Source organism: Syngnathoides biaculeatus, chromosome 5, assembly GCF_019802595.1.
Source record: "Syngnathoides biaculeatus isolate LvHL_M chromosome 5, ASM1980259v1, whole genome shotgun sequence".
NCBI classification, from domain to species: Eukaryota; Metazoa; Chordata; class Actinopteri; order Syngnathiformes; family Syngnathidae; genus Syngnathoides; species Syngnathoides biaculeatus.
In genome coordinates, this window is record NC_084644.1 from 13,418,954 (window position 1) to 13,445,971 (window position 27,018).

Here is a 27,018-nt window from a genome sequence, read left to right on the forward strand (position 1 = left end):
TCTAAATACATTAAATAAGTTTGGAGGTAGGGGCTGAAAACATTTCATAGGCAAATTTACAGCAATGAAGTGCAGATGGATGCATCTATGTTGACTACATATTTTTCACATTTTAACTTTTGGTAGTTAAACAGGGATATGATATACATTTAAACTTATTGTGCCCTATTCAAACTGGTTTATTGGTTGCAATCTTTATTTAACTTTCTTTTTATTGATGCATTGTGAAAACTTTTTTTTTAAACTGTTGAACACATAACACAAAATGTCTTTTTGTTGCAAGTGAATGTCATTCTTCCCTATGAAAGAAATATAAATAATTAAACATTACACAAGCAACGTTTGTTTAAGTTTTACATGAAACACAAGTTTTTACTTACTTACTCTTAAAATTTAAGATCATGTCAACTAGAAAAGGGTCTCTAAATCTTTGGAACACCGTGCCCACATTTTACCCTTTTGTTATGGTTGACAAGGCAAATACAAAGATTTACGAGTGAACTCACTTACAAGCGTTTCGAGATATAAGCCAAGGCTTGTGCAATTTTGATGTTTTGAGCTGCTATCAAAAGTCCTAGCTGTCACTTTTGGCTGTAAATGATTACCTCAGAACTAAAACATGAAACAAAGAGAATTACTCAATGTGTATTGAGGAAAACATCAATTAACTTTGTCTGACCAAAGTCTGTGAGCTTAATGCTAATACCTAAACATAGCAAAACAAGCTAGTGAAACTCGCATAGATGAAGGCATGGGAATTTGAACAATGCAGCAACACATTTAGATAGAGTATATAATAATACTTCTAGGCCTATTTTCTTCATCCTGTGCAGAAAATGATTCTTTTTAAAGTGCACTACTGGAGTGTGACATTTTTTGGGGGGGTGGGGCTTGGATACGGATTAATGGCATTTCCATTTATTTCAGTGGGGAAAGATGATTTAAGAGACAAGTCTGTTAAGTGACAAGAGCAGTCATGGAATGAATTAGTCATAAATCAAAGCCCCAATGCACTTAGAATCTTGAGTGATATGTCTCGTAATGATTCAACTAAAAACTCAAAAGAAAATTCAACATATTTGCAGAAGAAAAGGCCAATTCAAATAAAAGAGCCACGAATGACCCCCGGGCCAGACTTCAGAGAGTCTCTGGAGAGTCCCTCCCACGTCCCTTAAAAGTGTAACTTCTCAACCCTGAGTTTGTCTTTAGTGCTGATGTTGTAATACGTTTGACCCGTTCTTGGCAAAAAAAATAATAAAAAATCAAATCTATGACACGTTAGCTCCCACAGTGTCCACGGCAACATGCCTCTGCATTGTCAGGCTTGCAAAACAACAAGGAGGGGTCTTGTTAGGACAAGGGTGCACATTACATGTGGGCGTGAACAAGCAGGGGCAAGTACCAGCGTTTAAAATGCAGCTGCAAGTTCCTTTCACGTGAAGATCTTGAGACACACATGCACGCACTCAAAAAAGACTCATCCACAACACATTCCTCTCTTGGTTATGATTAGTTTTTGGCAGTTTTATTTCTCCATCCCAGAGTTGCAAGAAAAAAAAAGACCTGTAATACTATTTTTGTCTTGGAATGAAATTTTCAGCATGAATGGATGTGGACTTTGTTTCGTGGAAGTTGGTATGTCAAATCATTAACAAGCCTCTTCATTTTGGAATTAAACAAACAAACCGACACAGGCCGCAGTGACGCCGACCACATTCTGGCTGTGCAGGTTTTTTTTGTTTTTTTTTTTGCGGTCCTGTTTACAGACAGAACAATGAACAAGGAGTGGATGGAGTACAGTGGAGGCTCCAAAAGCCCGATGTCCTGAACGTAATACAACTAAAGAGTGACTTCCATCATATTTACCCTACCAAAATGCCTCAAAAGTCAACCATCACATAGCATTTTTCACCCTGAAAGATTAACAATACAGTGGTACCCTGATTTAACATTTAAAGTTGTTTCCTTACCAATATAAATATAATAAAAATAATGTAATGAGAATGTAGACAAATAAACTACTTTTATAAAGTGTAATTAAGCCAAAAGTTTCCCTCATTATAGTATTTGTGTGTTGTCCTTTTTAAGGGGCGTGGCCTTGTGAGTGACATGGTGGCTGACCAATTCCTAACGATGTTTTCAATAAATGGCTAATGACATTCTTTGTTGTAATGTTTTTTTCCCAACTTAAAGCCTGCTAGTATGTAGTTAAACTTTATTACCCCTTCTTGATCCTACTACCTAGCCACTAAGAAGTTTTGGGTTACTAATGACATGAAGTTGACCCACTAGTGTGCAGAAGTTCTGTATAAAAGTGGAAGGCAGCAATGCATAAAAAATTACTAGTTAGACCCAATCATTGTACTAGTGGACACTAGTTATACTACTTGTCCTACTAGTGAGGACAAAGACATACTAGTACATAGATCTTAAGCTGCATATCAAGGCTATCACATAAATGCTCAAATGGCTTTCCATAGTTTGACTTTAGGGAGGTTCAACTGTAGTTCAGCACACCTCGACTTGAACAATCATAAATATATCTAAATGGCTTGAATTCACATTTTTTTAATACAAAAGTAAAAGTCTGTAGGCGTCATATTTTACAGTTACGAAAACGGTAATTGTAAACGAATTCCATATCAGACACGCGCAAAGGCATATTGTGCACTGGCTTGTTCAGCATGCGTCGATAGTTAGCGCAAAGAGCTTAGCTAGCTGGAGCTTGGCGGCGTGTTCTACCTTGTTGGCGAGTACTCTACTTTGCTTATATGCAAGGTGCGTTTGCACCGGTGGGGTGAGGGGTCACGGCCAGCAAGGCCGTGTCTCTGCTGGCCTAAACACCATCAGAAGCACTGAGATTCATCTGCAACCTAAATCCTAATATTTGCTCCATGAAATTCTATTCATGTACCCCCAAACAATCTTTACTTTGTGGCTTTTCTCTTGGCTACACAGCTAACTGTATGTTTGTGTTTGATATTTTTCTCCACTCAGATTTCACCCTTTGCGTTGCCATGACAACCTTTTCTCCTTCAAAAGCAGTAGTGCTGGCTGTTGTAATTTATCCTACTGGTACATTAGCAAAATGACTGCTTTTTTACCCAATCACATTCCAAACTCAACATTTTTTTCATCTTCTGATTGGTTGGTGGGAACGAAACTTGTTAAAGCCAACTTTGACTAGCAAAACACATTTGTTGCAATATGTACACACTAATACCTTTAATAATTAGCATCTCTGGTGACTATGATGTAATTTATCTCATAAAGTAATGTTTTTGTCCTGTTATTAGATAAATACTGATTCAGAATATTTGCATAGTATTGTACTAACATGTGCAATGTGATAGTGGTGGTATTAAGAGGTGGGTTAAGTGCGCACTCAGGGTCCAGGTACCAGACGTACGACCCGTCACTGGCTTGCACGGCTTTTGCGCTGTCGTGACAATAAACGTAGCAAAAAAAAAAACCTTTGGGCGTTAAAAAAAATGCAACCTGCGCATGTCACTTCATATGAAAATACCAGCATACTGCACCACGACACAACACAAAAAGGAAGGAAATAATCTTTCAGTGCCAGGAAGTGTCTTGCATTTTGTGTGCATCGTCCAACAAAAAAAGATCCTTTTAGGTTCCTATGGCAACAACCACCAGTAGAGTCTGAACAGGAGGAGGCTCCACGCACAGGCAGGACGCATAGAGAGCGGTGTCGGACCATGGCTGGACAGAGGCAGGGTAGTGTCTCTCATCCGGGCCAGCTCGGCCTCCTCCATGCTGCTCCTGATGGCCCGGGTCGTCAGGAGTCGGACCCTGGACGGACTGTACTCCTTCTTCTCGGTAGAGGGGGGCAGAGTGGGGAGCTCGCAGATTTCCATGGACGGGGAGCATCCGACCTCCAGCCACCGGGCGAACAATTCCGACGTTAGCTTGAGGAGTTCCTCGGGAGAGGATAAGAGTGGGGAAAACTGGGATGGGTCCAACTCCTCCCGTAACATCTAGAGCAGACAAATACGGGAATGCATTTAGAGCAGTACTTCAAATGTGGGAGGAGCAAAGCCAACTCGTTGTACGGTCATTTGGAGTTCCTATGGTGAGAGATACAAAAAGCAGCACTGTGCATGGTGGCCAGTGATGTGTTTCAGACAGAAATTTCCCCAAAGTGAGGGCTGGAAAGTGCGGCACAGATGGTAAAGCGTTGGCCTCACAGTTCTGAGGACTCGGGTTTGATCCTGGCCCTGCATGTTCTCCCCATGCCTGCGTAGGTTTTCTCCGGGCACTCCGGTTTCCTCCCACATTCCAAAAACATGCAACATTAATTGGACACTCTAAATTCCCCCTTAGCTGTGATGGTGAGTGCGGTTGTTTGTCTCTATGTGCCAAGTGATTGGTTGGCAACCAGTTCAGGGTGTACCCTGCCTTCTGCCCGTTGACAGCTGGGATAGGCCCCAGTACTCTCCGCGACCCTTGTAAGGATGAGTGGCAAAAGAAAATGTGTGGATGGATGGAACTCCTGACTTTAAATGTCACCAAAAAGGATGGATCTACAAACAATGCTGAAAAACTGTTGTCAAAAGTAGCACTATGGATAGTGCACTCATTATCACCCAATTATTTTATTTGTGTCAGACTCTAATCTATCAGGATAGCCTAAAAAAAAGTCAGTCTTGAAATTTCCAGCTGGTATCTTAAGAATTGACATGCAATGTTGAGATATCACACAAAACGGCATTGATTACTGTACTGTACTGTACTGTAGTAATAAAAAATAGACTTCATATTTCACTAGGTGCTGGAGTTGATATCAAATTGATTCACATACGATATTGCGCCACAAATTCACTCAAATCCTACCTCTGTGTTTTTATTCTTTCTGATTATTATTTCTAATGTCTGCTTGAGGTCGAAGATCAAGGACTGATTTAGGTGCTCATCCCAGAGATTTCTCAAGAGGACATTCCAGGACTCCAGGAGGACGATTGCAGCGGGGAACACACAACACTGCAGGGAAAAGGAGAGGGAGAGGAAAACCACCACAACAAGTTAGTGTTTGTTTGGTGTGCTAAAATATACAAAAAATCTCCACCAGAACTGCTCAATTGGAGTCAACTTCGGGTGAATGCCACTCACCGGATCAGTGTCACACAGCATGCTTTTTGTGTAGTGGTGCGACACATAGTAATCTTTGGGAAACACGGTCCGCTGAAAAGAGAAAAGCAGATGACATGAGCTGCAGTAAGGACTTTGGTGGAGCTGCACCATGTTGTTGTTTTGCTTCATCATGTGGTTACATCACAGGATGCAGCCAACCAATTGCTCCGCCTTGCTGTGATGACATTTATTTTGTGCAGTTAATCCAAACAAAGAGTTGTTTCGATTATAAAATCAATTGCGGGGAAGCTTTTTTCCTGTCAGAAGCCCTTTTGTTTTCTTAAATGGCCTCCAAGGGATAAGGCGTACTAAATGCATGAAAAAATATGATGCAATGTATATTGTTAGGCACCACGGTGGACCATTAGAGCATTGGCCACACAGTTCTGAAGACTGGGGTTCAAATCCCAGCCCCACCTGTGTGGAGTTTGCATGTTCTCCCCGTGCCTGTCGGGTTTTCTCCGGGCACTCCGGTTTCCTCCCACATCACATAAACATGCAACATTAATTGAGAGCTGGTACAGGCTCCAGCACTCCCCGCAACTCTCGTGAGGATAAGCGGAAAAGAAAATGAATTGATGGAGGAACTGGTCAACTAGTTACAGTGTCCGCCTCACAGTTCCTTCCGAGGACTGGCGTTCAAATCCCAGCCCCATCTGCATGTTCTCACCGTGCCTGCGTGGGTTTTCTTTGGGCTGATATCCTCTCACGTTCCAAAAACATGCATTCATTGGACAATCTAAATTGCCCATAGGTGTGATTGCGAGTGAAATTGCTATCCGTGTCATGTGCCCTGCCCCCTGCCTGTTGATAGCTGGGATTGGCTCTAGCACTCCTCTGACCCTCGTGAAGATAAGCAGCTTGGAAAATGGATGGATGGAAGCAATGAATAGACAAAAACACTGATCTAAATCAATGTCCTGATCCAATTTTTACATTCTGGTAATCCTTTGTTACACGTAGCACTTTTCCTGCTTCATCAGTGCAACAATGGGCTAACTCTCATTTCAAAGATGGCCACGCCAAAGAAACTTGCCTTTACCTTGTGCGTAAACATAACAGAAAGTGAGGTTCAGAGGTTGGTAGAAGTGTCAGAAAGTAAGTGGTGAGTTCACTTAGGTTCCAGTGCATGTTAGTAGAAGTGACTCAGACCACTATTGCGCTGAAGGTTTTTTTTTTCTAATGCCAGTTTGTTTATTTTTCTCCCTGGCAGCCTAGATTATACTGATTGGGATCCAAACTATGATACTGAAGATGATGACAAAAACTCATTTGTGGAGATGAGTGAAACCAGGTTCAGTTCACGGAAAAAAAAAAACATGTTGAGAGATTGATAAATAACTCCGAAAGTAAGCAGTGCTTTAGCGTAGATCTGCATGTTAGCATAGGTCAATGTCAGTTGTCATCTTTCATGAAATATTGACAGATTTGATGGGGTTAGACCATTATCGCACCAAAGGTTCATCTAATTCCAATGTTTTCCTTTTCAGCCTATCTGAGGAAAACCAGAATTTCTCTTCAATAAGTATTCAGAAGAGGTAATAAATGACTAGAATAGAAACCCAGTGCTAATAGGTTCCTTTGATCCAGAAGTTATTGCAGGCACAAAAATGCAAATGTAAAAAAAACGGAGTTATCCCCATCTTGTTCTCACTGGCTCATTTGATAGTTTAATAATACACCCCATTCTCTCTCAAATTATAATATTACAATGTACGTTGTGTGAAAACTAAATGTGTTGATTTTAAACATTGACATTCAAGCAGACAAACGAACAAATGACATTGCAATTACAAGAAAAACAGAACTTACAAATCCGGTGGGGTTTGCGTCGATAGCCGTCTTAACGTTCTTCACCACCTCCCAGTCGCATCCACCACATTGGACAGTCAAGAGTGATAGCAAAAGCAAAGCTGTCAGAGGACATGACAAACAAGAACAGGCCGACCAGATCATTATCTGGAAATTTTCTGTGATTTGTCAGCCTGCTTTAGCTGAATAACCACAGGTGGCAGACGTGCTCACACGCTGCCTTTGAAAAGAAGTACAGAAACAGTGTGAACAAAAAGTACAGAATATATTTAAAGGGGAGTTTGTATTTTGTTCTTTCCTTCATGTTTCTTAAAACTGTCAGTCTGAGCCGAAAGTACTATATGACAAAAATGTGTGAAATAAAATCATCCCTTTCCATCTCCATCTTGAGCCTCTAAATTGAATCTGGAAGAAACCACTGCTCCTGAGGAATGACAACCCATCATCGATGGAACGGTTTACATGTATGTTTTTTTTAATACCAGATTTGACTGTGATATGTTTAAATGCTGCAAGCCAATGTTTTTAGAAAAATATCGCTTCAATAGAGCCATGAATTGATATTTTGCTTCCCCAAATCTGTTGTGCCACCATTTTATTACCACTGATCCACGCTCCTCTATATAAAAAAGTATTTTTTTTTTCCCTAAAACGACACAATCAATTAGTCAATCAAAATCATAAACGGATTGATAAAATGAGATATTTTCATGAACCCTACATGAGAAAATTAAGTTGAGCAGGTTTTTAAAAAAACAAATTACAGCTCCTAATAACTAACAATTTATATGTATTGTTTTTGTCAAAAAACTTAATATGCTTATTTTGACAGCATACAAGAGTACAAATATTATTTTCAATACAATTATGAAGGTAAAAAGGTGTAAAAAAAAAAACATCATGTACAGCCAACTGAAAAATGTGCATATACAGTGTAACAAAGTATCTTGTACTTTATTCCTTCAATCAATGTGACAGACGTGTGAAAAAAAAATGACTTTTTGCCACAACTGGGCCCCGACTGCAGTACATTGTTTCACAGAAGGTTGGATATTCAATGTGTAGTCATCAACATGTAATAGTGCAATCATGAGTCAAGAATAACTATTATTTTATATCCATTTGCATCTTTTTACAATCTCAACATTATTTGAGGTTGGGAAAAAAGCAACCAGTTTATTATGACATAATCCTCACTCCTCATTACTAAATTAAAAAAAAGTATTTAATTTTCCATTGCACATGAAATGTTAATTTAACACATTTCAATCATGTGCAACTGATGTTTATGATCAAATTAAGTGACCTTTTTTCAGTGAATGATGTAAAGAGTAGTGAGTAAAAGTAAAATGTTGTCCCCCAAAAAATAAATATCAAGAATGGTCACCTGAAAAATCTATTTATGTATTTGTACTTCATTACTTCCTATCACTGTGACAAATTTGCAAAAACTTTTTTGTGTGTGCCACAAAAGGACTATTATTACTGCAGAAAGGAACATGAAACTCTACAACATCATTTCACTGAAAGTTGGGTGTAAAATACTGTACAGCCAAAAAAGTGCAATAATAAATTCATTGTAACCACTAATATGTTCTTTCTGTTTACATATTTTGTACACAGTGAGGTTGAAAAAAAAGTATCATGCCTATTACGACGGCCTAAAGCTTACACATATCTTTTTTCAAATGAAAAGTGGTTCAAAATAAATCTTCAAGTCGAGGTGCCTGAAAAACCTACTCATCCCTTCCTAACCAGAACATGAAACTCTCGCGCATGCCAGTATTTGCCCCAAAGTTGCGTCCGCGTTCTGCGTGTGAAATTGCTCACCTGGCAGTGACATCCTTTTATCTTTCCAAAAATGGCCACTTCTCCATTTCTCTGGTTGACAGCAATCCCTCACATGGCCCAGGCGCGCACCCGGACGGACAGACGGGCAGGCAAGACGGGCCTTTTTCTGTGTCAGTCTGTGAAAGGCAAACTTTGGTCCTCCTCCCGTGGCTTGTGGCGGGGTTTTGACACCGAGTGCGTTCCTTCCTCTTCAGGGCTTCTCCGCTGGTCCTCCTGCCGACATCCCTCTCTACGAAGTACTCCTTTCTTTGGTACTTTCCAGCACGGATCCTCTCACGCCATCCTTGGGTTTCCCCCCAGCGCGACCTTATCAGAGCTTTTGTTTAAATTGCTGTTTCTCTCTTCCACTTGCCTCTCCCCCCCCCGCCCCCCACCCCCTTTCCCCTGCTGACCTAGAAGCTTCCCCGAGCAGCCTAATTTGAATCCCACCCCCCCATCCCCTTTTTGAAAAGTGACTAATGGATGAGGCAGTGGGCCCGTGTGCCCGTGGCCTTCCTGTGCTCCCCCCCCCGCCCCAGCTGCTGCGTATCCTCCCTCCGTCAGACAGCTCAAAGTGAAAGTGCTCAGGCTGACTGGGGCTGCTGCCTGCTCCCTTTAAGTGGCCGCCCCTCCCACCGTGCACACGTTTTACCTCACTATTGACTGACCCGGCCCCCTCCCCCCGTTGCTCCCCACATTCCCTGACCCCCCCTTTCTGTTCTCCTCCTCCTCCTCCTGCGAGGCTTAGTCATGCTGTTGGATCGTCTGGTTTTCATTTGGACTCAAACCCCCGCACCCCGACACCTCTGAGCTTTTCTGTCCCATCGCGGCCCGCGTGTGCGTAATGTCCGCCTGCTGCATCATCCTCACATGATCGCAAGATTAAAACTGGATTATTTATCCAAAAGAGTCCCCTTGCAACACGTGACTGCAACGAAAGGGCCATGTATGGAAAACTGTTTGAGCATTCATTCAGTATCCTTCATTTTAAAGTCTAAGGTCCATACATTCGTATGCCTTTGTCCTCATTAGTAAGAGAATTACAATGACTAATAGCATGACTATGGAACACTGGTAGACTGACTGTATTTTACTAGTTAATGTATGACCCCCCCCCCCCCCGCCTCCCTACTTCCAGTGCCATTTTTCCCCGAAGGGTATGTACGACCTTCAACTCAATAGCTTTAATATCCTGCTCAAAGTTTGTGTACCCATTCACTTTTTTGTTCTCACTAATAAAACAATTTAGTGCACTAGTAGAACAACGAGTAGAAGGACTGTCTTACTGGAACAGTTTTTTCCCCACTACTCGGCCTGCGAGTATGACCTCCAGCTCAATGCCCTCGATGTCCATTTAAGGTTTATGCACTAGTATAAGTAATAGTACAAGTTATTCAACAGTAGACAGAACAGAAAAACATTTCACATTGCATTTATTTTTTCTCCGCGGGGAGTATATTACCACCCTCCCAGGAATGTAGCCGAGTGGGACTCATATCGTACGGACCAGAAATAGAACAGAGTGACTGTTTTTTATAGTGACATTTTTTCCATAACTACTGACATTTTTTTACCCACTAGTATGAAAGAAATGTTACTAGTGATGCTGCATTACTAACACAATTAGGCCCAACGAGTAGGCATGTGTCATGCACTATTAGGCTTCTGGACCCAACTAGCAGTTTTGCCTCTTTAGTAACATGCAGTCCTACTTAGTATGCCATACTTGTCCTACTAGTGTGAACAAATGCCATACAGTAGTGGAAAAATCATGACTAGTAAGCTATGATGATTTTATCCCCTCCCATGTAACTGTATTTACAGTATTTAATATCCGTCTTCCGGCTCATGCATTACTAGTAATTTTTTTTTGTTGCCCTCACTAGTAACTTTGTTTTGCAAAACTGTGCGCTAGTTAACATTTAAGTTAAGCGCCAGTAGAATTTGGTCTTTAGTAGGACTACTAGCCTGAGTTCTAAACTACTGCACAGTTTTCGACTCACAAGTAACATGCAGTTGTCGTACTAGAAAGCTGCACAACTCACACTGAAAAGCCAGCAGTATTCTTGATAAGTTTACTCGTGCATGGTACAGTTTTGCCTCACTAGAGTAACATTTAGTTGCACTAGTACCATTCAAAAGTGATCTTACTAATATTCTGAAAATGTCATATCATAATGGAGAAAAATGTTACTAGTAAGACACACTCATTGTACCATAATGCAATGAATTGTCTCCTTGTGAGGGGAACATAGCGTTCTAGTACACGGACCTCAAGGTGGATTACCAGGATACCGAGTACATGCTCGAATGGCTTTCCACTGCATTGCAGCGCTATAAAATTCGAGTAGCTCACATCTAGTGGTTCACTGGTGGTAGTTGTAGTAGTCTGCAGATGTCAACAAAATGCATTAGTAACATGTAATTGTCCTGTTCGTGTGCCAAAGTTATCCTTCTAGCGAGAGCAATGAATGTACCAGTATACAGTTGGAAATCAATGATAGGGATGAGCGCTCAAATACCTTAATGGAGAGTCGTTTGATCATTAATTTGATATCATAGTAGTGTGCTAAACTGTATTACTAATTCATAACATCTTCTGACAAGTTCAAGTTCCCTCAATGTATTAGACCTTGAGGCAGTGAGGCTAATTAACAGATTCCAGAAAATCATGTAACAAAGCAACAATATGTCTTTAAAAGCAAGACACCGTTAAAAAAAAGAGAAAAAAAAAAGAACATGCAAAATTCCCCCCAAAGGAATGATTACAGTGCGACCTTTGCCCCTACACTGCATCTAAATCATGTGTAAAATATCCAAGCCCTTCTTCCTGTTGGATCCACACATGCATATTTGTGGAGTAAATATGCAACTGATTAGCAGAACCAGCGCAAAGCCTGACCAGGCCTCCCGTTATGGACCTCGTTAAACAGAAACAGATTTTTTTTTTCATGAGAACTGTATTTTTTTTTTTTATTCTCTCCGGGTGTTTACATGCGATACTTCATTTCCACAACAGGTACCCCCCCTGCCTCGCTCTCGCTTCTAATTTCAACAGTCCGATGTTTTGATTTATTTTTTTATTGACTGAATGTGCAAACGTCAGCAAAGCAACATGACTTGCATTATTTGAGAACAAAATAGCAAAAAAAAAAAAAAAAAAAAACGGAGCAGTGGGTCAATATGCAAGATGTGGCTAATGAAGAGCAGGGCTGCTGGGGGTACTTTAATAGGAAGCTGTAAACACGCAAACAATCTTCCCTTCATGATTCAAGTAAAACCAGACAAAGCGTCGGCTTAAATCACTTTTGATTTGCTGTGTGCTCAAACCCTTGGAAGAAAAGGGGAAAAAAAAGTGCCTGGGAGCAGCATTCCTCCATCATTTCGCCCCCTTCTCCCCTCTTCCATTGCCGCAAGGGGGCACCAATTGTTCAACAAAAACAAGAACGTCATTCAGGACGGGGCGAGCATTGTGCAATCATCTTGGCACGCCTGCCTCGCAGTCAAGATTCGAATCTGTGCTTGGAGTTTGCCTGCTCTTCCAATAGATTTTACTTCTCCCTGCCACATTCTAAAAGACTTCATTTCAAGTCTAAATTGTCCATGATAGGAATGTGAGTGTGAATGCTTCTTTGTCTACGTGCCCTGAGTTTTTTTTTTCCATCCATTTTCTTTGCTGCTTATCCTCACAAGGGTCGCGGGGAGTGCTGGAGCCTATCCCATCCTTCAACGGGCAGGAGGCAGGGTACACCTTGAACTGGTTGCCAGCCAATCGCAAGGCACATAGAGACAAACAGCCATACCAAGGGGCAATTTAGAGTGTCCAATTAATGTTGCATGTTTTTGGGATGTGGGACGAAAAACTGGAGTACTTAGAGGAAACCCACGCAGGCACGGGGAGGACATGCAAACCCCACACAGGTGCGTCCGGGATTGAACCCGGGACATCAGAACTGTGAGGCCAACGCTTTACCAGCTGAGCCACCGTCCCTCCTTAAAGAGTACATTTAATTCTTTATTTGAAATTAAAATCTATCGAATCCAGAAGGGGTGTGAAACGTCATACATGTAGCAGAACAAGACAGACAGAAACATAAAAGCAAGACTTTGTGCATTTGTCTGCACTGTCAATAAAAAAGAAGGAATGCAAATTTAAAAAGCTTATGATTTGATTGGTTAACTCTCTCTGGACCAAATAAAATTTTGCAGAGAGAAACTTCTGATACTTTCAGAAAATGACACTCTGGACTTAACATTTTCGATGATATTAAACCTGTTGCAAATTTGCAACCCCTGCCCGGAAAGGGTTAATGAAAAAAAAAACTTGTGCATGAAAAATATAATTGTCAGATAAATTGATTAAAATAATAATTTGTTGCGGCAATCTATAAAAAAATTGTCTGCGGATATCACTGACTTTTTATTTTTGGATTGTTTTTGCAGCTTTAATCAGCACACTCGCTTCAAACGTCAGCTTTACAGATGCCATATCAGCTGTGCACGAAGCCTGACTATCGTGTGAAGGGCCATTTCACATTGCAGGCAAACCCACATTCCAAAAGCCTTCACATTAGGCTTATTGAAGAGTATAAATTGTCGACAGGGTGAGTGCTTGTTTGTCTATATGTGCCCTGCGATTGGCGAGCAACCAGTTCAGGGTGTTGCCCGTAACTCACCCACGATCCTGAGGACAGGCACCATAGAAAATTCATGGCTTAAAGTCTGTTCAATCTTTTTATTACCAAAGCAGTAAACAAGCATTTCGTAATAAATTAAAGTGGACGTATCAGTACAATTCCAATACAAAAATACAGAAGTATAAGCTCAGTAGGACAATGATGAAAGAGAAGTCTCATTATTCAGGGGGAAAAATCCCAGGACGGCCCTTCATTCAATTCCAGTAAAAGAGGCAGACAGTTAACACACCAGGCAGGCCATGAAAGGATTCTTGCTTTCACTTTCCTTTCTCCAGAACAATAGCACTTTGAGCACTTGGGGTCTTTCAGTTTTTGTCACTGGCTGGGGCTCCTCTCCCCTCCTCGGACGGCGCTCATCAGATGGCTCTTGTAGGTTTTGCTGAGGCCCGTCATCCAGAACTTGAGCAGCCTCACGTTGTCCTCCTCGCCGGGCCCCGTGGTGCCGAGCAGGGCCAGAACCTTGTGGGTGTCCTCCCTGCCTCTCCCGTCCACTTTGGAGAATTTAAAGAGCACTTTGACCTTGCTGAAAAGAAAAGCGAGAACACCGTGTATCAGACACGTGTGAACGGCGAGTCCAAACTGTCGGGGTGTCTCACTTCATCCACTCCTCCTTCAAACACAGCAGACAGTGAGACACCACGTCCACAGACAGGTTCTCGTTGGACAGCGCCACCTCCAGTTTGTTCAGTAATGTCGGCCCTTAAGGAGAAATAGGGACCGTCAGATGGTAGTTTCGGAATTAAAAAAAAAAAATGTTGGGTTCAATGTAGTTGGAATTGAAATTTGACTGTATGTATATTTTAGTTAGTGATGATTTATAAATATTTCAAAAGTACATACATGCATTTTTTGGTATCATATAAATAAAAAAACACTAAACAGTGAACACCTTTTTATCACATTTGTTCCAAATCCACCTGCAACATGTGACAATACTATTATTGTGGTGGTTTATTTTGATATTGTTCTATAATTGTGGCCAAAAACAGAAGCAAAATGTTGTTGTTGGTCTAAGTAATAAGCAAGTCGCCGCAGCTGTGAGCACACGTGACACCTGACCCGGGCTATTATTGTCACAACACGGTATGCTCACCTCTGTCTGTGGGCTGTGTGTTTGCGCTGCTCATGTTGAACTGATAGAGCGAAGAGATATTATCTTCTGTCGACAAACTTTGACAGCTCGGCTCCGAGGTGACGTCCACCAGCACTGAAAACTCTACGGGAATGAAACGCAAGGAAGGCTTTTCATGAAACTTGCAGGCAGCCATTTGGTACCTGCGGGCCTTCAGTGGGGCCTTGGCCGACTTAATCTACCGCATAATACCACCAATATCATACCATACCATCTCTAGTACACTACACAAAAACACGAGATAACAGCATGCAACTTTACCACCATCTGGATAAGTTCAGAATCAATATATACAGTGAAGAAAATAAGTATTTGAACACCCACCCTGCTATATTGTAAGTTCTTCCACTTAGAAATCATGGAGGGGTCTGAAATTTTCATCGTAGTAACAATATAGCAGGTTGTTCAAATACTTGTTTTCTTCACTGTATATACAATTGCACTTTGAGATTTGAGTTTAATTCATTCAATTACTGTTTAACCTAAAATAATTTTCCCTCTTTAAAATTGGAGGAAAATTTCATCACGTTATGAGATCAAATATATCCAACTCACTGATTGGTACGTTGATTAATGTTTGGGGATCGCTACACACTTGTTTTGCTAGTCAAAGTTAGCTGCAATAAGTTTTGCTCAGACCAACTAATAAGAGGACCGAAAAAGGCTAAGGGCCAGGTTTTTTTAAATTAAAATAATCCCATATTTGTGCTATTTAGACCTCCACAAGAGCCATTGATGGTGTAGTGGTACACACGCCTGCCTTTGGCGTGGGCAGCGTGGGATTGATTCCCGCTCAGTGATGGTGTCGATATCTGCCCTGCGACTGACTGGCGGCCAGTTCAGGGTGTAGTCTGCTTTTCGCTCGAAGCTAGCTGGGATAGGCTCTAGCTTCCCTGTGACCCTTGTGAGGATAAGCGGCTTGGATAATGGATGGATTGACTTTCTAACATTGACTTATATAGTACAAATGTGTTCATTTCGTTTAAGAAAAAAACACCTTGGTTTTGTCATACAAGTAACAACCAAGGAACACATAAGGGGTGCGGAACGGTTACTAAATAATAATCTTACAGCTACAGTCAGGAATTAAAAGCAATTTTCCCAACAAATACAATCTTGTCTGTCAGTGATCATCTTCTATCCAGAAAAGAACTTAACACTTATGCGATCACAGTTGAATTGATCTTCTTGCTCGGTCTGATTGTCGCTGGGACAGCCATCTAGCGTTTGCACAACTAGGTCAAATGGGGAAACCGCCCCTTTGTGTGGGCTCACAATAAGTGGGTTCTACAGAGTGGAAATATGTGGCCCGAAAAGCTGTTTAACACCCGGCATGAACTCGGATTAAATCAATTAGGGTGACCAATTCGGCAACATGGTGGATGACTTGTTTGCACATCTGGTTAGCACATCTGCCTCACAGTTCTGAGGACCCGGGTACAAATCCAGCCTCGCCTGTGTGGAGTTTCCATGCTCTTGCCGTGCCTGTGTGGGTTTTCTCTGGGTACTACAATCCCTCCCACATCCCAAAAACCTGCATGAATTGAAGACACGAAATTGCCCATATCTGTGAATGGTTGTTTGTTTATATATGGCTTGTGATTGTGGCTGGCGATCAGTTCAGGGTGTACCCAGCGTCTCGCCTGAATGGAGCTGGGATAGGCTGCAGCATGCCCGTGACCCTTGTGACCACAATGGGCTCCGAAAATGGATGGATGATGAGGGATTAATTTCATTCAGCGTACTCAAATGTTGCTACAAGCGCAGTGCAAAAAACTCATGATTGGCGACTAGTTGAAGTCAAGCTCTGAACATCCTTGTGGAGGAGAAAAGGCAACAAGATGACGAGTTGACTAATCTGTATGTAGGGTAACCAGGAGTAACGAGAACAAATATTGAAATTTAAATTGTAAATGTAAGTCAATTACGAGCTGGAAAATAACGTCCCACTACAGACCTGTGGACGTGTATGACTAACTGCAGCGTTTGTATTCTACCTGAAGAGATGACATGGGCTGGAATGATCACATCTGGGCTCAGACCCAAGAAGTTGCACTTGTAGGCTTCTTCATAGTGAGCGCTGTAGGGAACTGAACGCACACAGCCGACCGGGAGCAACGACTGATGGGAGAAACAGACACAGACAGACCATTTGCATGCAAAACTGATATTTTAATCAATAACATTGATATCCATCTTAAGGTCCATGTACTATTATGCTCTTTGTTCTAAATCCTTTGACGTCTTTCCTTAGATTTGAGGAAATATATTTTTAGAAGATACAAGACAAAGAAAACTAACACCCAGTTTTGATCTACACATAACTCATAAGGCCACTGACACATGAAAACAAATCTTATCACTATCCTACTTCAAAGAAATTCAAGCGAGAGGAAAACTTCTTAAGAAGGCAAATTAGTAAACATCCACTCATATCAAAAGCACCCAACGAGCCAACAACATTCATAAGTGATAGAGATCCACGGAAAGTCAAGTGACTCAGTAAGAACATACTGGAAGTGTGATTATGCGGCGTGACTTCTACTCTCAATTCTCGTCAAGGGGGGAAAACACAGGCGCAAATTCATTTTGCTTCTGTTCACATGTTTGTGTTACTGACGGCCACTTAAAGCTGTAAATCCAAACCAATGTTGCTTGTACTTTACTGCAAAAAAAACCCAACATAAATAAAACCCATGGAAGTGAATATGTGCCACCAGGATTTGAATTAAAAATGCCAGTGAAAATTTCATGTTGTAAAATTCACATTGTTATTTCAAAGTGATCAAATTTCCAATAGCTGTGTTTCAGTTTAACTTTTCAATGTTAAAACTTAAACAAACTTGGGCGGCATGGTGGTAAAGCGTTGGCCTCACAGTTCCAAGGACCCAGGTTTTATCCTGGCCCCACCTTTGAGGAGTTTGCGTGTTCTCCCCGTGCCTATGTGGGTTTTCTTCGGGCACTCCGGTTTCCTCCCACATCCCAAAAATCAAGCAACATTAATTGGACACTCTAAATTGCCCCAAGTTGTGATTGTGAGTGTGGCTGTTTGTCTCGATGTGCACTGCAATTGGCTGGCGGCCAATTCAGGGTGTACCCTGCCTCCTCCCCGTTGACAGCTGGAATAGGCTCCAGCAGTCCCTGCGACCTTCGGGAGGATAAGCGGCTAAGATGGATGGATGTTAACAAATTTGATATATAAAAAAACTCAACCTATAAAATTCAAACGCAATATTTTTAGTCTCCGGAGATTCAACTGGCTACAATTCGCTGTCTGAAATTCACCGACCAAGCCAATCCAGTTACACTTTCTTAGTTAATTAACTTAATTTTAAAGGTTGAATTTTTTTATATGGCGAATTTATGGCGAAAAGTTGAACTAAAATACAACTATTGGAAATCACTTTGAAATAACAATGTGAATTTTACAACATAACATTTTCAGTGGCATTTTTAATTCAAGGCGGTACGGTGGGTCATCTGGTAAAGCGTTGGCCTCACTGTTCTGAGGTCCCGGGTTCAATCCCGGACCCGCCTGTGTGGAGTTTCAACGTTCTCCCCGTGGCTGTGTGGGTTTTCTCCGGGCACTTCGCTTTCCTCCCACATCCTGAAAAATATGCAACATTAATTGGACACTCCCCTAGGTGTGATTGTGAGTGTGGCTGTTTGTTTTCTATGTGCCCTGCGATTGGCTGGCAACCAGTTCAGGGCGTACCCCACCTCCGACTCGTTGACAGTTGAGATCGACTCCAGCACTCCCCCCCGAACCTTGTGAGGATAAGCGCCTAAGAAAACGGATGGATTGATTTTGAATTCAAATCCTAGTTGCACATATTTACTTCCATTAAAAAAAATCTTTATGTTCTGATAATAGCTGCGTGCTCTGGCTTGTCTGTTTCAGCCAGCAGCAAGTCAGTGACACAAGTCGAGGCAAGGAACACATAAGGGGTGCGGAACGGTTACCAAATAATAATCTTGTAGCTACAAGCAGGAATTAAAAACAATTTTCCTAACAAATACAATCTTGTTTGTCAGTGATCATCTTCTGGGGGTTAATTGTAAGTTTTAATAAAACGTTACAACCAATATCATTGAAATTTAGTATCGCTTTTGCATTTGAAAAAACAAATTTCTTCAATGCAAATAAAGCAATTAAAATGATCTCGAAATGTTTAAAACAGTGTTTTAACACACCTGTCACACAAGTGTGAAACTGAATTAATAAGGCTGCGAGATCAGACTCTAAACTAAAATCTTTAATTTTTTTAACCCAAAAAATCCAATATCTGATTTTAACCCCCCCACACTTTTGTTTATCAAAAAAAAAAAAGCAAATGACAATCTTCCTAACAAATTTCGATGTTTGTTTTCTTCTACTTCTGGGACTAGCTTTATTTTACATCTTTATTTGTCTGCTTACTGCCTGCGTTGAATTTACCTTTGTGTTGACGACGGACGACGTCTCCTGTGACACACCTGTGGGTGATTCATGATCTGCAGTGTATTTAGGCACCGGAGACAAAATTACATATTGCTTGTTGCTATTGTTTTCCTGCTTTGGCTCTCTCTCCACCTTCCTTATTTAGTACCCGTTTGTCAAGATTGTTTTCATGTTGCCCATCTGTTATGTCAGTCACTTCCTGTTGGTGGTAGCTTTTATCATGTTCAATCCATCCATTTTCTTAGCCGCTTATCCTGGAGCCAATCCCAGCTGTCAACGGGCCGGTGGTGGGGGTACAACCTGAACTGGTTGCCAGCCAATCGCGGGGCACAAAGAGACAAACAGTCGCACTCACAATCACACCTCAGGGCAATTTAGAGTGTCCAGTTAATGTTGCATGTTTTTGGAATGTGGTAGGAAAGTGGAATGCCCGGAGAAAACCCACGCAGCCACGGGGAGAACATGCAAACTCCACACAGGTGGGGGAAGGATCAATCCTGGATCCTCAGAACTGTGAGGCCAACAGTTTCCAGCAGATCCACCATGCTGTCCTTTTTTTCATGTTAATGTGCTCTTTTAATTTAATAAAAAAATCCTAAACCCTTCCTCCTGTTGTGTTGCTTTGGGATCCAAATATTTGCGTGTGAATGAAGCTATAACATCTTCTCATAATATCAAAAAGCTATGAGTTTTTAAAAATATTTTATTTATTTTAATATTTACATTAAATGCCATCAAGTATCAACAGATAATTTAAATAAGTATTAGTTTTCATGTGAAATAATGTGAAAACGAGTGAAATGTGCCTTTTTGTCGAAAAGGTCTTTGAGACATGTAATTTTTCCATGGGACGACCTTGTTTTCTTTTTCTTTTTTTCTTTTGGAAAGGTCTCAGAAGAATTAATGAATTACCAAAGTTAATTTGATTATCGATAAGTTAATTGCTGCACCTATATAATAATAGCGTTGGAGAAGATGAATGGGATTTCAATTAATTTCTGTTGGGATTTAAAAATGATCTGATATACAAGTAAAAAGGAACAAGTTAAACTCCCATAACAAAGTAAAACTGCCACACTGACGTGACCTTCAGGGGAATTTGACCCGCTCGGCAGCTGTACCTTGAGAACTGCAAAAGCAGACTGGATGAGCTTGGGGTCGGCGCCTCGCCATATGACCTGATTTCCCATGAGCACATGCCACGCCACCTCTCGGAACTCAGCTGTCCCGAGCACCTGCGCGTACGACATACCAGACGATGACTCACAAATGCTCATGGCTAAGAGTCACGTGGCAGTCTATGTAAGCATGACCATACTTTTTGAAATTTATTTTTTGTCTACCTGTCTCAAATGTCTCAGTGACCTAAACCTGGGACCGGGCGACTCTTCTTCGTGACCTAGTTCGCTGTCCGACTGATGCCCCTGTGGCTTGGAAATACCCCCTTCGGCTCCTTCCCAGCAGCTCATTTCCTCCTCTTGTTCTTGTAAAAGCAGATAAAACAGGGATTCAGACTATATTACGACAGAGGTATTTTACAGTGAATACACACTTACTAGTAAGGTTTAATTATGATCAATCAAACCAAAAGTGGCTGCAGTAGTGGAAAAAAAGTACTTGTAAGGGTTAGCTAGGGCTTGTAATTCTACTGGCCATTGCCATAATGTGCAGCAATTTCCACGTTTATTTACTTTGTATCCAAAAAGCCACAAGAATTCCGAGTCATTGCAAAATACGTTGATTGCTGGACTTTTGTGCCACCTGTCTGCCTCTCAATGAGCACCAGCGTGTCCTCGGTGGGGGCTCCTTCCAGCAGCTTCTCAGTCAGACGACTGCCGCAGGCCTTCAGCAGCCTGGAATGCAGGAAAACCCCAAGTTTAACGAGTCATCACCGCACTGTCATGGGATGACAATTAGGGTGACGTGACATGTCTTTTTAAAAATGTTACCTTGGTTATTAAAAAAAAAATACATTTACCATTTACCATCATCACTGAAGATGTGCTTTCTGGAAGTGTCTACAGTCATCTCTTTATTAGAGCTGATTTTACTCACCCTGTACTCAAGTGTGCCATTAAGGATTAACTCAACTTTACCAGTTTTTTGAAAGTAGGACAAGAATCAAGCTAAAACTACAGGGAAAAATAGTACAATGACCTTAACCCTAGAGAACCCAAGACATCCAAATCCTCTTTTAAAATGTAATGTGCTAAGTAAATTAATCAATAAGCAACAAAGGAAAACAAAAACATCACATTTGGAAAATTTTACTAATTTACTTTGGGTTTAGATAATGGGTCACATATGACCCAGTGGGCCTCAACTACCAAAAAACAATGCATTTAATGCAGACACATGTGAGACGTTGGACTTTCAGGGTAAAAAGAGTAACTGTGATGCCTTGTGTTTATACAGTGGGCCCTTAATTACACTGGGTCACATGTGACCACATGGGTTCTCTAGAGTCAAGATAGCTGCATTTTTACGGCAAATGATATGCAATGGGGCGGCACGGTGACGCAGCTGGAAAGCGTTGGCCTCACAGTTCTGAGGACCCGGGTTCAATCCCAGCCCTCCTTGTGTGGAGTTTGCATGTTCTCCCCATGCCTACGTGGGTTTCCTCTGGGCACTCTGGTTTCCCCCCACATCCCAAAAAAAACATGCAACATTAAGTGGAGACTCCAAATTGCCCCTGGTGTGATTCTGAGTGCGGCTGTTTGTCTAGATGTGCCCTGCGATTGGTTGGCAACCGGTTCAGGGTGTACCCGGCCTCCTGCTTGTTGACAGCTGGGATAGGCTCAAGCACTCCCGCGACCCTTGTGAGGATAAGCAGCTGAGAAAATGGATAGATAGATATGCAATACAATGCAGAGCTGCGGTCCTATAAAATTTCAGTTTCAGAACAATTTGTCCACATTTGTCTGAATTTCCATATTTTTAAAATGTTGTCACAAACATTTCTGTGTAACAGTCATCATCACAACTGTTAATAAATTATTATTTCAATATTTTCATTTTTATTACGTGAAAATTGCAATGGTACAGCCTGAATCGAAGTGTATCGATGCACCAAATCACTTATTTTGATGTTTTGAGACTGTATGACATGATAGTTTAGTAATTTTTTTTTTATTTTCTACGCCTATCCACTCCACGTCCTCCCTTCGTAACACTTGTAAGACGAATACTAATAAGTGTGTCTTATTCGCTGCAATGGAGGCGATGATCAATGATTTACAATGCGCTGATCCCGGACAAAGAGAATATTAGCCTCCGCGGCTTGGCAACTGGGGTTGTAATAAAATAGCGCGCACCAACCAGCTGTTCCATGTGGACGTGCCGACTTATGTCAGATGACACATTTATTTTGTTCAATATCCCAAACAATTAGTGTTACGGTCATAATGAGTCATGTTTAGTAATTTTCACAAGAAGATACGGACATTCCGTGAAATTTGGCACCTCTGGCAATGTTAACTGAATAAAGTGGAAATATTAGATCCCTGATCACAGTTGTTCCCTTTTTTTTTTTTAACATAACTGGACTTTCAGATTGGCTAAAATGTTAATAAAAAAAGCTAACTAATTGTGGTGTGGGAAGTAGGAGGAATTTTGACATCTGACTGCTTATAAAAACAGTCCCATTCATAATATCTTACATCAGCCAGCACTAATGACTCTGAAAACCCTGCGTGGATTAGACTGACCTAGCAACACGTGGATCTGAAATTTGATTGGACAAAACATCTAAAATCAACACACAATTTACCAGAAGTAGGGCTGTAATAAGAAAAACGCTACAGTACAAAATAAAGACAATAGACTGCAAAGAATACATTCATACAATTTCAGGGAATAATTTTTTTCAAGAATTTAGTTTGTAAATACACTATTCAGGTTAGTGCTTCTCATATTATTTCAGCCAGCAAAGTAGACCTTGCTATATGTATGTGCATGGCTGACTGACCAGCTGAAGGAGGAGTGCAGGGTGGACCAGAGATTGGGATGGCGCGTGAGAGACGTTAGGGAGCGGGCTGCGTTGCCGCTCCTCTGGTGCGGGAACACTGCAGGTGAGAACACACTGTTCATCCTCACTGCTCGCTGAGGGCAAACACCTTGCTCGTTGTCAAACACCTAATGGAGTAAGTTGGAGACAAAATGGAGAAGACATTTCATTATCTTTGGAATTGGATGTACACGTAAAAAAGTAACACCTACATTTTCCTAGAGGAAAAAAAATAGTGGTTAAAATAGTCCAATTTTGTGGTTACTGTCTTTTAGTTTCCAAGTACCCTCCTGGACAGTGGGAGTTTTCCATTTCCATATACATTGCTGCCTCGATTTAAGAGTGTCCCGTCCTATGAGTTTCTTTTAATCATAAGCTGTTTCTGATGCACTTTTAGCTGCTTATTGAATGAGACAGTCAAACAAACAAATACAAAATAGGAAGATTTGAAAGGATCTGCTGTAGGCCACCACTCACACCCAGATGTTCACATGCATACTAATCAACTTCACTTTCTGATGTCACTTACTACTCACACATGCAAGAAGAGATTTTTAGAGAACTGGAATGAATTAATGGTATTTCAAGTACTCCCAAAGGGGAAAATGCATCTGATTTACAAGTACATTGAATTACTAGCTCAGTTACAGAACAAACCAAGCACATAAGTCAAGGTACCCACGCTTGATACTTGTAAGGTAAAGTATTGCTGTACATGTAACATTATTTGATATCGGGATTACCGTCATTTCCGGCCTATAAACCACGATTTTTTTCACACACTTTCAACCCTGCGGCTTATGCGGTGATGCGGCTAATTTGTGCATTTTTTCTAACGGCCGCAAGGAGGTACTCGAGCGGAAAAGGTAAGAGTGAGACCGGTTTAATATATGTGCCAAGGAAGTGACTTTTACTGGTATGTTTTTTTTTTTATCAGCCCTGTTAGCGCTGTGCTTGTGTGAGCGCTGTGCTAGTGTGTTGCTGCTGTGTTACTGCTGTGTCTAAGTGATTTTTACTGTTATGTAAATAAAAAAATAATGTATAATATATGACACCTCAACGACTTGCTTATAAGAGCGAAAGCTAGCGGCCATTTTGATCACACTCTTTGGTGACAAACTTGGTGAAAATGGTATTTTTAAATCTGGAGCAATCAAACACAGGCCAACCTTCAGAGCGGTGCTTTGCAGACTCTGTATGGTCAGTCGGAGATGGCGTAACAGGAAAGGCCAGGAGTTAATGAGGTAGATCCGGTCCATGGCCACCATGACAATGCTGTACCAGCGCTGGAAGCCTCTTGCGAGACTATCCTTGATGAAGAAGGTATGCGAGAACACAAAACCATGTTGCTCGTCCCCAAAGAAAATTGGTCCTTCGCGCCCTGGGCACACCTTGCAAACAAATCGGGACGCATGTGAGAGGGAATGAAGATGCGAAAAGGTGAAAGTTTGATGTAGTGGTGCGTGAAATGTGTGACTCACACACACATACAGGAAGACATACGTCACCAGTTACCTCACAGCTGAGGCTGCGTACGCAAGCCTGGCGCACGACGCTAAAGAGTTGCGGCTCTCTGGGATGCTGGTGGCTCACAAAACGAATGCCCGTCTCGTCGTCGATGCTCATGAAGCCTGGGTGGGATGCAGGGAGGGAGCGACACCCCTGTCAGGCAACAAGAAAGAGGGAAACTGTGACACACGTGATAGGACAGAGGAAGTAGCATCCGTCACCATTTATTTGCGATACCATCAGTGTTCTGATAGTAACATCCACGATCAATTTTTGTTATCATGAAGTAATATTACACCTTACTAACAACATTTTGGTAATATTACACAATCTCTTTAATGGTAATAACTGATTCGCAGAAAGCTTCCTACTGGCATTTTAAAATCATGTCAGTGTCCTTTAGATTTAGGCCCACAACACATTGAGGGACACGGCTCAAGTGGACTTACTGAATTATTGTTGTGTTTTAACCAAATTACAAACATGGTTGGTTGCTGAAGCTATATTATTACAGGGACAGGAAATTGGCTAGAATAAAGGAAAGCTAAGTAGATGGTTAACATATTTGAGAGGCTGTTGGCTACATTCATTGACTGCTCTTGCGCATTTAGTGACAGAGACTCTCAATGCTTCGCTTTTTAGCCACAGGTATATATTAAATTATAAATAAAGTTAACTATCATTGTAAAACAATAAATATATGCTCTATATATTTCATTTGTATGACTTCAGCTGGCCAGATGAATGTTGCTTCATAGCAGGACCCAAGATTTTTGTTCTAAACGCTCATGTGATAAAAATGGAATTTTTGACTGGGCGTTACATTTGGAACATTTAAATTCATTTTACCTGTGATTCAAATTTCTAATTGTAGCAAAACTAGTGGCAGATGGTCAACCACTCATGAGAACTACTGGCAGCTCATTAGTTTTGCTTGCTGTGCTGAGCCTTAGTCGACAAGTATTATTCTCCTTGATGTGACTTGGGTTTCTGTTTACGTAACAGTGGTAGTAAGAGGTCGATTAAGTCCGGCAAGTCCTTGGTCCTGGAACGAAATGTATGGATCACTACTGCAAATATTTGAATACAAACATTCAAATCTCAATTCGTGCGTGTTGTGCAGTGTATTTTTCTTTACTTTTTTGTCTTTTTTAACTCACAAGTATTGCATCTTGTCTTGTTGTCAGAACAGGTATCACCCAAGGGTTCTGATACCAAGAAAATTTGAAACCTAGAATTTTTTTTTTTTACCTGAAATGAATATGTAAATCATTGAACATTGCGTTTGGAACATTTGTTTTAAGGTGCTTAGAAGTGGTATCATTTTTCCTTTTTTTCACTACTATGATTATTCTTGTTTTCTCTTTAAGGTTTTTTTTTTGCTCACTTACGGGTATGAACTTGGCTGAGGACGACCTACAAAATTAGATAATCGGAGATGAGAGAAAGCCTCCTATTTTGTCATTTATAAAGGTATTATTATCCCACAGTTAATGAATGTAAATTAATTATTTTCTGTCTCTCCCTTTTTTCTTCTTTCTTTCTTTGTATACAAAAATGTGGAAAATAAATAAATGAAAAAAAAATCTAAATTCCGTAATTCCAAATAATGACCTTTTTAAAACAAATTAAAAAAAAATATCAATTCCGTAATTCCAAATAATGACCTTTTGAAAACGACAATAGTTTACTCCATTTAGCCCAGGAGTGGTAAGAGTTGTGTGACGCGTTCACGGAGCGCTGTCCTTCGGCCCCGACTGAGCTCACCTCACACATTTCTCCCCCCTGCGTAGCGGAGTTGTTGGCCCTCATGGTGAGCCCCTCGCTGTCCCGGTCAACATCTCTGTCCCCGCCGGGCACTGCGACGCCAGGCTGGGAGGACGGGGACGGAGGGTGCAAAGCCTCGGTGCAGAACAGAGTCCTCGGCCCATGGAGCTCACAGAAATGACAAAGAGCTACCAGCGCGTTCATCTAAACAGAGAGGGAGTTACAATTACAAGAGAAACGTCATTATTTCAAAAGTAATTTTAGCATAATGTGGTAATATGCGGTTAACACCGATATTGACAGCTCGTTTCACTCACCTTTGACGGACAGAAGTTCACTCTTCACCAACTTTATATTAAAGAAATAGATCCATTATTGGCCGTGTCCCCGAGATATGTCGCTCAATAATCAGCATTTTGCGTCGCTTCAACCAAAAATAAAATGTCTATTGCCTGCACATATGCTAGATTCTATTGTTTACCTCAACACTGTTTTGCTTGATCTAGCATGACGTCATGTGAGTGAGACAGAGTCACGCGCTCGAGCTCACGTTGCGCTTTTCCATTTTTTAATCCCAATATAATGACTTCTACACCATTATATCTTTTCATGTCAAACTAAAATGTACTACTATGTTTATTTGTTTTATTACGAGCTTCACACCACGTCTAAA

The 27,018-nt window shown here is 41.2% G+C and overlaps 2 protein-coding genes across 3 annotated transcripts; both read right to left on the reverse strand.

The window, feature by feature from the left end:
* Positions 1-1,497: 1,497 nt before the first annotated feature.
* Positions 1,498-9,184, reverse strand: zgc:174888 (uncharacterized protein LOC558116 homolog). The gene is made up of 5 exons (XM_061820711.1): positions 8,794-9,184; positions 6,964-7,064; positions 5,131-5,202; positions 4,855-5,001; positions 1,498-3,998 (listed from the first exon to the last, which is right to left on the reverse strand). The coding sequence occupies exons 1-5, from the start codon at positions 8,804-8,806 to the stop codon at positions 3,639-3,641; spliced, it is 693 nt and encodes a 230-aa protein (XP_061676695.1). The 5' UTR covers positions 8,807-9,184; the 3' UTR covers positions 1,498-3,638.
* Positions 9,185-13,124: 3,940 nt separating this feature from the next.
* flcn (folliculin) lies at positions 13,125-26,898 on the reverse strand. 2 transcript variants are annotated; one of them, XM_061820859.1, is made up of 12 exons: positions 26,663-26,898; positions 26,346-26,549; positions 24,573-24,731; positions 24,239-24,460; positions 23,031-23,197; positions 20,825-20,916; positions 20,407-20,546; positions 20,185-20,298; positions 16,620-16,743; positions 14,584-14,706; positions 14,087-14,189; positions 13,125-14,013 (listed from the first exon to the last, which is right to left on the reverse strand). In XM_061820859.1, the coding sequence occupies exons 2-12, from the start codon at positions 26,547-26,549 to the stop codon at positions 13,806-13,808; spliced, it is 1,656 nt and encodes a 551-aa protein (XP_061676843.1). In that variant the 5' UTR covers positions 26,663-26,898; the 3' UTR covers positions 13,125-13,805. The 2 variants fall into 2 exon arrangements, with proteins under 2 accessions (XP_061676843.1, XP_061676844.1); XM_061820860.1 differs by having other exon boundaries at positions 13,126-14,013; positions 24,585-24,731; positions 26,663-26,896.
* Positions 26,899-27,018: the final 120 nt, after the last annotated feature.

Excerpts from the sequence above, each read along its gene's own strand:
- zgc:174888 (XM_061820711.1), bottom strand. Across the intron at positions 5,002-5,130 it reads TGCTGTGTGACACTGATCCG|TGTTGTGTGTTCCCCGCTGC; the intron begins GTGAGTGGCATT and ends TTTTCCCTGCAG. Across the intron at positions 3,999-4,854 it reads GAAAGAATAAAAACACAGAG|ATGTTACGGGAGGAGTTGGA; the intron begins GTAGGATTTGAG and ends TGTCTGCTCTAG.
- flcn (XM_061820859.1), bottom strand. The coding sequence starts at position 26,549 with ATGAACGCGCTGGTAGCTCTTTGTCATTTCTGTGAGCTCCATGGGCCG. Across the intron at positions 24,732-26,345 it reads AGGGGGGAGAAATGTGTGAG|GGGTGTCGCTCCCTCCCTGC; the intron begins GTGAGCTCAGTC and ends GTTGCCTGACAG. Across the intron at positions 14,190-14,583 it reads CACACAGCCCACAGACAGAG|GGCCGACATTACTGAACAAA; the intron begins GTGAGCATACCG and ends TTTCTCCTTAAG.